The sequence below is a fragment of the Nyctibius grandis genome, chromosome 5 (genome assembly GCF_013368605.1).
Source record: "Nyctibius grandis isolate bNycGra1 chromosome 5, bNycGra1.pri, whole genome shotgun sequence".
Classification (NCBI taxonomy): domain Eukaryota; kingdom Metazoa; phylum Chordata; class Aves; order Nyctibiiformes; family Nyctibiidae; genus Nyctibius; species Nyctibius grandis.
This window is the reverse complement of record NC_090662.1, coordinates 75,788,985-75,800,380: the sequence shown is the minus strand read 5'-3', so window position 1 is coordinate 75,800,380 and position 11,396 is coordinate 75,788,985. Positions and strand designations below refer to the sequence as shown.

The 11,396-nt window shown below is 45.4% G+C and overlaps 1 protein-coding gene across 1 annotated transcript; it reads right to left on the bottom strand.

Moving 5' to 3' along the window:
• Positions 1-446: 446 nt before the first annotated feature.
• Positions 447-9,734, bottom strand: GABARAPL1 (GABA type A receptor associated protein like 1). The gene is made up of 4 exons (XM_068401486.1): positions 9,499-9,734; positions 5,679-5,757; positions 4,569-4,687; positions 447-3,164 (listed from the first exon to the last, which is right to left on the bottom strand). The coding sequence occupies exons 1-4, from the start codon at positions 9,586-9,588 to the stop codon at positions 3,099-3,101; spliced, it is 354 nt and encodes a 117-aa protein (XP_068257587.1). The 5' UTR covers positions 9,589-9,734; the 3' UTR covers positions 447-3,098.
• Between the last annotated feature and the right edge of the window lie 1,662 nt (positions 9,735-11,396).

Genomic DNA, 11,396 nt, shown 5'->3' with positions numbered 1-11,396 from the left:
TCGTTGGGGCAGAGGCTGATGGCCCTGGGGGGCTGCAATGGGGTCCCGGGCCATGGGCAGGGTTGGGGGTGGCCCTGGGGGGCTGGGCAGGGACAGTCAGGGCTGGTGGTGCCCTCAGAGCCCCGTCAGCTGGCTAGGACTGTTCAGGGCCTTAAAATGGCAGAGAATGTCTCAGTGCATCCATTATGCTCCTTGAGACCTTTTCATGTCATCCAGGTCTAATTAAAGTTCGTGTTGGTGGCACGGCAAGACATGGCCAAGTGCGTGTGTGTGACAACATAATAAAAAAAAAAAGGGCAGACATGACTTGTCCTGGTGGACAGGACAGAGGAAATCTGGGGTTCTGGGCAAAAGTAGAAGCAAGAAATTCTGATAAAGCTGCTCCTTTATTTACAAGCACACACGTGGGGAGAAATGCTACAGTCACCTGTTCTGGACCACGCCTGTGATTTTCAAATGTGTCTTTATTGATTGGTTGATTTAGCTCAAGTAGTATGAACTTTACAAGAACCTGCAGCTAACCAACACAAAAAATTACCATCATTACCTCGTACAATACTGGACAGCGCAAAAGCAAAAGTAAATGCCACAATCCAGTTAAAATAACTGTAAAATAACTAAATTGAACTGTAAACTCTACATGTAACAAACAGCTGAGATTAGTCCCACACATGTCACTTATAAACCCAGCAGTGGGAGGGGAGGGGAGGTCTGAACACAAAACCAAGCACCCCAGATGCCAACTCCTTCCCCCCAGAGTGTGCCCAAGCATGGGCTCATCTGAGACAACACACAATCAGTGCTTGGCAGCACCCATGTGAGCAAGTGGGACAGTGGCAGAGAGATGCGCACTATCTGCGTGCATCTTGTCTTTTACCCTAGAAAGCCTCCTGGGTCTGTTCTCTGCTTCAGAACATTCAGAGCTTCCTAAAACAAGAGACTGCTGCAGACTTACACTCAAAGGATGTGAAAAGATCCTGATAATTGGAGGAGAGAGGCCCAAAAAGACAGGACTTAGCACTGCAGGCAGAAACTGAAGTTATCTAAGTTGGCAGTAGGTACAACTCATCCAAACACATTTATTCCAGAGAAGCACATGATGGAACAGCAACCTGAAGTTCAGGATGAAAGACTGGGGAATACTAATGCACTCACTTCATCCTTTGCTCCCCCATTTTCTGTCTGCCCATTAGGACTCCTCTGTCTACATCCTTCGCGCACCCTCCCTTCTCTCCCCTTCACCTGCCACTTCCCATAACACAGAGGCAGTGACCCTCCTGCTGCACTACACTGTCTCCCTGACCTTGACACAGTTCTGCCATTGACTCCCACTTCACACTCCCAGCCTGCTCTTCTGCCTCATGTGCCTCTGTGGAACAACAGTCAGAGAAGGCTGAAACCTGATTTCCTGTCTCCCACAATCAGAGGAGCACTCATGTTGATTTCTCATTCCTGAGGAATGCAGAGCTGGGATCTAACTTCATGTAAATTAAGCAAACACCTTCAACTTATTTTGGAATCTGCCTTGTCTCTTCCTCCCTCTTGGTCCCTCCCTTAAATGTAGGAATGTTTACAGTAATTCAGGTCCAGTTCTCTGATTCTTAGATAAAATTCCAGAATTTTCCTGAAAGTCAGCTCACTCCCCAAACCCCACCCCTTCATCAGAGTTATGGCAGTTATGGGAAAATCTGCGGTTTGTGCCACTGGGAAGAAACTGCTTTGGCATGAGAGCATAAGGCTTGCACAAGACAGCATCTATCTGGTACCTTTCCAAGAACAACACTGGCTTAAAATAAAATAATTTACAAAAAAATCTACAGAGAATCTATTCCCCTTCCCCTTCAAGTCTAAAAGCATCTCTCTCGCAGCAGAGTGGCACTGTTGTCCAATCACAAAAAGCCAGCAAAACACAGGTGGGTGTGACTGATTTCTTCCGCTTGTGCATGTGGTGCAAGAGCTGTAAAGGGATGAGACATGGAAGGGAAGGCTAAACCCACAGGACTTCTGCCATCTTCAAACCTGCAGAAGATTGGTACAAGGACAACACTGATATAATTTTCTGTGTTCACCAATAACAACACCATTAGTAGTTAGTTGCCTTAATGCACAGCAAGGGAGACTAAAGTCCGGTAGCAAGAAAAGCTCTCCCACTTGTAGGCTAGCTAGGAACTGAACAGACAATCTCAGCAGCCTCCAGGATCTGCCTCAGTGAAATTCACTAAGAACAAGTTTGATGATCAACCATGGTAGACATGTTTGGTATACTCAGTCCTGTCTCAGAGATGGAGTGGGCTAGTCATTCTCTTGAGGTCCTTTCTAGCCCTATGCTTATGAGTTTATCAGTTGGCTTCACCAAAAAGAACAAAGGGGTCATCTCAAATTTTTCTGTCCAGCACTTGCAACTAAAGCAATAAAGGAAAAAAATAAAATCCTTCCTTCTTTTCCCCAACCTTCACGTCTCACAGCTGAGAAGTTCCCAGCCCTCAGAGTTAGCCCTTCTAATACTGACAGAAGTGATGGGAAACTCAATACTCTTAGAACACTTCACAGGTAGCAGCTGGAGTGAGGACTGACAGCATAGGACAGCCTTGTGTGGGCAGAGTGAAGTATTTCACGGCTCAATGAATGCTCACAGGAGTGCAGCCCATGCCAGGGGCAAGGTGTGACAAGGTCAGTGTACGATACATGGCATGCCTTCTTCATCCAGTGAAAGACGTACATAAAAATGGCCATTCTGCCCAGTCACTCTCCTGGAGCTCTACCACACTGGCTTGTCTAGCAGCCTCCAGTACTGGCTAACTACTTCCAGCTGTGGCAAGAGAAGAACGATGAACAGTGGAGTCTCCCCATCCCTCAGTGTAGAACCCCTCGTTAGCCTTTCAGTTCACCCTTTCACACACTGTCCCCTTACCCTCCCTCCCCTAAATTTAAAAAATAATGGTTATAATTAATGCATGGAAGGTGATGGCATTGTGCATGTGGTTCACTTCCAGTTCTCTTCCCCTCTTCTCAGGCATCCTCCTTCCTCCTCTCCAACATCCCCCCCACTAAATCCATTCCATCAGTCCATCTCGCCTGCATGCCTGGGGGGCTGGTGCTCACTTGCCATAGACGCTTTCATCGCTGTAGGCCACATAGAGAAAGTAGTCCTCCTCGTGGTTATCCTGCAAGGGGAGAAAGGGAAAAAGTGACAAACTAAAGTCCCGTAACTCACTACATGGGAAAAAGCCCAATCAAGATACCATTGTAACAAGAGAGCATAACCTCTCTTTCACTGTTTCTGCCCCTTTACATCGAAGGCTTCATTTCCTCTACCAAAGAGAGTATATAGCAACTGCCTCTCTCTCGCCACAGATCTACTGCTAAATTCAGGCATGTCACATTTACTTGAATTTACTTGAAGAACCACAGCCAAAGCATGCTGCAAACATGCAACAGAAACAGCTCTGACTGTTGCAGGCTCTGCAGCACAATCCCAGCACTGGTATGGCCTTAAGGCCAAGAGGAGAGACTTGGAAGCCTTTAACAAGTCAAAAATAATCTCTAGATACTTCAGTATTTGGTAGATGTGGTTATAGTTGTCAGTTTTCACAACACTCTGACAAGCAGCTGTATTTCTAGTCCTGTTTTACATATGGGCAGTAAAGCTGAGATGGTAAGTCATTACACTGACACAAAAACTCTGCAGAGCGCCAAGAACAGAGTCCTGATCTCATCTCTGGACAGTTAGACATACCTTCCTCCTACATGTCCAGATCTGGAAAACTCCCTGCATGTGTTAATCTGATATCAGCTTCATCAGTCCACATACACATTGTCCAGTTATTGTCAAAATGTGATAGGTCAAATAAAGCTCACAGCATCATAGTGGAGCTCTCCTATTAAAACACAGTAACACAGCAGCAGGAGAAATCACCAAGAAATCAATCCAGGCTGCAAATCAGCCATGATATAATGGCTATGTAATTGAGGAATGTTCCTCTGATGGGCACAGAATATGCTTTTAATGTTGATCAAATAACACTGCTCAGCAGAAATGCTGGGCTGCAATGTTCACAGTGTCCTACAAGGTCCTCACATATACAGTACAAGCTATGAAAAAGCAATTCTGAACAAATAATAAGTGTTCCTTGACAACATATTTATAGACAGTTGGTTGCCCAGTAATACTGTGTTCTTTTACTGGCTAAAAGGAAATCTCTTTTGTATGAACAGGAAAGCTGTGTGTATGTTCCATCCACCCCCCTCCACCCCAGACACAATCTTTCCTCTGAAATATAAATAATAAAGTGGTATTGAAATATTTCAGAGGAAAGATATGACAAACCTTTCAACTAGCAAACAAACAATTAAAACGATGAGGCTCCCCGGGCTCCTCTTTATAACTGTAGGATGGAACTTCCCTAAACAGATGATGTGATATAGCCCAGGCTAAGGGGGTCCGTGTTCAGGCATCTGTGACCAAGCTTCACCCACTGCCAGTTGAGTAGTGCTCAGTTGTCCTTCAGTGAGGATATGCATTCTTCTGGACACTCCAACAAAAGGAGAAAGAGATGGGCCAGGCTTACCTCATACAGCTGGCCCATGGTAGCACTGGTGGGAGGGATGGTATTATTGACAAAGAAGAACAGGGCATCCTCTGGCCTCAGGTGGATACGCTTTCGGATTAAGAAGTAGAATTGGCCAACTGAAGAGGAACAGAAAAGAATGCTTTAGATACAGAAATAACGTTTCTGTTTGGGTTTGGGTTTTTTTGTTTGTTTGTTTTTTTAACCCTAACCACGGTTGTTTTCTTTTGGCAGTGGAAATCACATGCTGTGTGTAAAAGTAGAGAAAAATGAACAATGTGGGAAAGAAAGCAGTAACTTCATGACTGTAACCATATTAGGAGCCAATCCACTCGGAGCCAGCAGTTTCTCAGGCCATGTACCCTCTAAATCCACACTTCACCTACGATGGTGTGAAATGCTCTACTGCAGGGATTGGTGGGAAGACCCCTTAACTAGCTTAACATTTAAATCCTATAGATTAAAGACACCTTAGAGAATTTAGCCTCAGTGTAAATGGTCATACCATTCCTGAAAACAAATTCCTGAAAACAAATTCCGGACTACTTGCTTGAGCTATGTTGCGCAAGAAAATATTCCACAATCCGTTATACACTGCAAGAAAAAGAAATGCTGCTCCTTTAACTCTTTCATGTTCTCAACGAAAACAAATGTAATCACACACAAAATGGCCATGACCATTCGGAAAAGGAACTTTGTAGCCATGGCTCCAACCACAGGTGTGGAAAACAATGGGACTATTTCAAGAACTTGTTTCTTCCTGCAACAAGGATACAGCCTCTGGCAACTCTGCAGCTAGGTCATCATTGACTGATGATTATGCTGCTGCCTATGATACACAACTCAGTCATTTTCATCATGGCTAGAAGTCAGCAGTGACACAGGCATGTTAGCTATGTCAGTGGGATGCCTCAGAAGATCTCAGAGAATTCTGCATGTTGTAACCCAGGCTGTAAGGTACATAAACATAACAAGGACAGCGAGGTAAACTGGAGTAATGGTAAGACACTGTGCCTGCCTGTGTATTTTCTTGGTGCTGATCATAGAGTAAAAAGCACTTCTGAGACCTTTTCGCTGAAAATCAGGAAGAAAGGAGGTAGACTTTGTTACCTGTGAGGTCAGAAGGCACAAGATACTTCCTTTTGTCTAGGTCAGGTACTCTGGCTTTTGGTGCTTTTTCCACAATTACCTGGAGAGCGTGAGAGAAAGCAAGAAAAAACCCATGAGTACCATAAAATGAAATGGACCAAAAAGTATCAGTGGGAAAGGATATTACCCTTTGAGTGAGATGGTGCTACCAGGCCTTTAGAAATTTCTTTAATCTATAACAAACACACAACATTAAAGAACAGACAGGTGAGAAGAAGACTTAAAATCACTGGCATTAGCTGTGCTAGGAGCCCAGGACTGCAGGAGTAAGCACAGTGAGTAAAAATGGAGATTGGAACAGACATAAAAATAAACCATAATAGCTGAGGAAAAAAAAAATCAGGTCACCTTGACGGTCCCAATGCAGGTTAATTTTGCATGAAGGAGCTGCCAGGAGGCTAATACATGAACACAAGAAGTATCACAAGTAAGTTGAACTGTTTCCAGGTTACAGTTTCAAACTGCCCGGTACAAAATCAGCCCTAGTCCCAGTAGTGCTACATCCTAATTTCTGCACTCACCAATACCAAGTGCTCTAAAATGAAGTAAAGAATTAAAGACAAACTACAAGTCATTGGTGAATGTGTTTTTTTTCCAATCCCCAGTTCTTCAGTAGTTATTTTCTACTCTGAAATTCATATCCTTTAGCGTTATTTTCCTTACTTCATATAGTTATGGACATTTCCTTACTCATATAAATATTTAATAAACAGGCTAGCATCTAGGCAACTGGACCTACAGAGACCTTTGACACAAAATACTGATCCTCATTATATTCTAATGTCATTACGACATAGAAAAATATGAAGCTCAGCAGCATTGAGGTCAGACAAAGAGATCTTCAGCTCCAGGAAAATTTTTGTTACCAGAGCTAGGCAAAATGTTTACCACAGAAGCAGGAAGTATTCCAAAGTGACCTAGGCTCCTTCCATGAAAACGCTCAGAAACCTTTCCAAAGGCTGGAGGTATGCTTCCATGGAACCACTGCATTTGTGCAGAAAAAAAATTGCAGGCGTTTTTTTGGGCTTTTTTTTTGGTGATATGAATTTTTGAACTGGTAAGAGATACATTACATGATGCAATCTATGTGGCTTGCTGTTCTGCAGAAGCCATTTTGACCATGTAAACAAGAAGCTGGATTTTCTGAACCTCAATTTTTTAATTCTGTTAGACCCTATAATTGTAAATACTCCATGTGAGACACTGTGGGACTAATTTCTAAGGGCTCCATGCTCCCTTAGCTCTTTGGCAACCCAAATCAGCAACTGTATCTGTTCTGTAACAGAAAAGGCTGAACTCCTATGGACTAAGCCTTCTTTGGAAGCAAAATGGTGGTGTCACATCAATGAGACACTATGCCAGAGAAAAAAAGCTACGATGATGAGCTTGGTGTATTTAGCCTGGACAAAGTGCCGTGCTAACCCAACTCGACTCCTTCTAGACCCAAGCGAATGTCTGCAAAGCATGTCACACCATAGAGATGCTAGCTTGGACATCTCTTCACTGTGCTCCATTTGGATGCTGCCAACACAGCCAAAACCCCTGAAAATTCTAAATTTGTTTTTAAAATAGAAACATTGTTGTCTGTGCTACTTCAAGAACTCCAGGCACCTCAGTTAGTAGAAGTCACTCAAGCTCTTTCAGACAGTCTGTGGCAGGATACGTATTTCCATACAAGATGCAGTTGGTAAGTGCTGTGAAGGAAGGTCAGTTCCACAATCTCACTGAACAGGTGCAGGCTGAATGGCAACAGCACCTTGCGCATTTTTTTTACCCACACATCCAACAAGGCAATAACTAACACAATAAATTGCAGTGGAGAGAAACCTCTAGTTCTTGCCTCCAGTTTCAAAAACTACTGACAAGCAGAACTGCTAGCTAGCAGCACTGATGTGACCCCGACTCAAAAGGGTGGCTTGTAGCTTGGTCATTAGATAATAAAGAAGTCATGCCTATGAGGAAGAGGTGAGAGTTTTGGGGCTTGTAAGCCCCTAGGAAAGATTTAAATCAGATCATCACTGAGCTTAAGAGAGATCTCCCTCTTGCAAAGAAGCAGGGAAGGAATGGAGGTGCTCTGCTAGTCTATCAACTATAGTCAGTTTGCCTGATAACGCAGGTATCTCTTCCGAAGCACTAAACCCTTCACACACACAAACAAACCTACAAAGAAAATCCAAAAGGCAGATACAGATTATCCGTATGTCTGTTGTTGCTAGGTGGTGACTCTGGTAATGTGGGACCCTGCCAACAGTATAATCTCAGCAAAATGCTGAGATGTATCAGGGCACTGCAGTGTAGGCAGCCAAATGGACGTCATCTTCAAGGATCCTGCTGTCGGAAAGGGCAGAGACAGAAGTGATGTGAATAACAGATGTCTACTGCATTCATTTGCTCTGTATGCAGCTCTGACAAGCAGCTACCCTTGACAATTCAGATCTGGGCCTTGCCATACGTCGTCTTCATTTATCCTGAACTACAGCATACCTTGTTATTTTGGTCCTGGCTTTCCCCATAAAGATCTGCTGATGCCCCTCTACCTCGACCTCTTTCACCTCTTGCCAGACCAGGTGTGGTCCTGGGCTCCTTACAGGGCTCTTCCAGACACATTTATCATGATCTGCTGTACAACCTGCTGTGCTAATCCTCAGTTTACAGCTTGTCTCGCTCCTGACCTAGAGAGCCCTCTGCGGTCCTCATCATGGAACACAGAACCACACGCACTTCACCATTGACTCGCTGCGTGCTCAACCTGCTGTGATATGGTAGGGGTCCCAAAAACTAGGACAAATGCACCCAAATACTGACTTTCAAAAACTTTTGCAAGTCCAGTTGAAGGCCACTCCCAAGATAAAAAAATGGCATTATCCTGCAGGTAAAACGTGGTGTAACTGTTTCCTTTTGCCCTTAGGTTTACGGGGGACTCTAAGTTACCTTGCATTCAGTACCCCTGGGCAGTAAATCTAGGACAGATCTCTCCGGTGGGGATGGAAAGAAAGAACATTTGCAAAACGTTTATTAAAAAGGAACAAAAAAAAATGACAATTAATTCGATTTGTCATTTCTTTTTCCCAATTATTAAGAGTAATTACAAAGCTAGAAGTTTTCCAAAGGGACCTAAGGATGAGGAAGCAAAGTTTAGCTAGATGACCTTGTTTTCCAAGTGACGTTTTTTCCACAGGATGATTAAACAGGAGGGCAGCAAGGCTGGGAAGAATGATTTTTCTCTCACGCAAAGGAAAAGAACAGAGCAAGACTACACCGAAAAGACAGGCCAAAAAAAAAAAGTAAAATGAAAATAAAGGGGAAATATCAGACGACACGGCTACAGACCTTGTTTTCTACCAAGACTACCCAGTTAACCCACTCATTGTTCTCCTCCATTTTCATAGAGCTAATGCTAAGCTCCCTCCCCCGCCCCAGCCCCACGCACGCAGGCTGCCAAATAAAGATGAGCTGCGTTCTCGCTGGCGAGTTACTGCGGATCCCAGAAAAAAAGGGGGCATTTACACCCCGCACCCACCCACCGCTACAGAACTTCCTACATAATAAATCGCCACAGCTTTGCGCTAAAGAGAAAAGCTCCCTGGAATTTGAATCAGATCATCAAAATCACGAGCATCTTTACTAATCTCATTTCTTTTGCCTTGAAAAAAAAAAAAAGAAAAGAAAAAGAAGCAGAGGACAGCCGAGAAGGAAAACAAAAGGCGGCAGAGCGCGGAGGTGTGCCAGGCAAGCCGGGCCAGCAGCCATCGCCGCCGCTGCCCCGACCCCACACACTCACAGGGACTCTGTCGGGATATTTCTTCCTGATTTTCTCCCCTTCTTTTTTCCTGTACTCGAACGGGTGGTCTTCCTTGTACTGGAACTTCATCCTTCGGGGCTGTCACCTTCCCTCCTCCCGAGGCGCTGCAGCGGCGGCGGCTCCCTCCCCTACGGCCGGTACTTACCCAGCCCCCGGACGCCCCAGCCAAGCGCAGCGAAACGCCGACACGCGCCGCCTGGAGCGCACCAGCCGCTGGCGGCAAATTGGGCACTGTGACGTCACGGGGAGGCGTGGCGTGACGTGACGGGGAAGCGGGGGGGGGGGCGAGAAGCGAGCGCGAACACGCGTCGCCGCGCCCGCCCTCGCTTCTCGCCACCCACCCCCCGCTACCCTTCGCTGCGCAGACTCGCGTGTTTTTGTTTGCACGTTGATTTATTGCGCAGCAATAAATAAATAATGAAATAAATAAATAAAAACCAGTAATTTTTTTAAAGGCAGCAAAATAAACATACGGTTGAGCAACGCCGCAGCTTCCCCCCCCCGCACCCCAGCGTGATTCAGGGTTTATAAATACAGCATGAGCAGCCACATAATCCACCCGCGACTGCGGGTATGGCCGCGCTGCTCCTCCCTCTTTCTCCCCGTGGGGCGGTGCTCCACGCGTGGGAGCAGGGCTCGGCAGGGGTCCAGGGCTCGGTGTCCCCTGTGTGAGGCCTGAATGCCTCTGCTTGTCTAAAACGGGGGTAATGAGCCTGACCTTTAAGCAGCTGTGAGATGTGAGATATCAGATGAAAAAAACAGCTGCTGTTTCGTGCCCGTCCCTGTCGCCGTTGGATCTGCATTATTCCCCTGTTTGTAACATCTCAGTTAAACAACGAGGGGCAGAAAGCGTGTCACGTAATGTGCCAGACCAGATGCACGTTACGAACAGCAGACAGTTAAAGGGAACTGTCTGCAAACAAGCCAAAACAGCCGGCCAATTTTAGCCCAGTTACTCAGCTGATACATACTTGGCATATCTTCGTTTTTTTTTTCTAGGAGTAGTTGGGCTTACAGTTATTTATTGACCACCAAAAGAGAAGGTATTAATGAATGGATCAGCATGCTCAAATCAGCACAAAAATTAATTGCTGCTACCTTGGGGACAATGAATGGGAGTGTATCAAATAATTCTTTGCATGCCTCATCCGGAGAAGCAGAACTTTGCCAAAGTTGACCTTTTATTTGTGTAGTAGTTTTAGTTGTCCTAGGAGGGGCTGAGTGGGACAGCAGACTGCCTTGGGTGCATAAGGTGACTCGCCAAGGCCACACAAGTGGCAGAGGTGAGAGGACCCACGTTTCCTATATCTGATTCAACCCTGTGCCGGTGTGTTGATTCAGAATGAACAAGGGTAGGAAAAGACGTTGCTGTTTCACTGGCACTCTGCTTCTACGTTCTTCTCATAGTACTGGTGGCTTTGTCCGTATATACTGATATGCACGTGAGTTGCCTGCAGGGTGGGACTGATGCCAGCAGCAGGGGTACAAAGGGCCTATTACAAATCCCCACAGCGGATCTGGGGTGTTAGCTTGCAGAGAGCTGTTTCATATATGGGCCACCATCCACCTTTGCACTCCATAGCACACTGTTCCTTGAATGCAGAGGCCTTTTGGCAATGATCCCTCTCCTGGTGCACTGCGATCTCTCACCTTGCACATATGTAGGAGAGATACGGAGGAAATCTGTTCACTTTGTTGCAGATATGCTCAGATGGTGGCAGTTCCCAGATATTCTTGCCTGGCACAGGAATGTAAATGGGCATGGGACAGAAACATCACCTACACTTATAATGTAGGCATGTACAGCCAAGCCTGTCACTTTGAACTGCCTTTGTGGTCAATGGCGATAAATAGGCACGTTGGGGTAGGATTTTTCT

Excerpts from the sequence above, each read along its gene's own strand:
- GABARAPL1 (XM_068401486.1), bottom strand. The coding sequence starts at position 9,588 with ATGAAGTTCCAGTACAAGGAAGACCACCCGTTCGAGTACAGGAAAAAA. Across the intron at positions 5,758-9,498 it reads AATATCCCGACAGAGTCCCT|GTAATTGTGGAAAAAGCACC; the intron begins GTGAGTGTGTGG and ends CACGCTCTCCAG. Across the intron at positions 4,688-5,678 it reads TGTGCCTTCTGACCTCACAG|TTGGCCAATTCTACTTCTTA; the intron begins GTAACAAAGTCT and ends GTTCCTCTTCAG.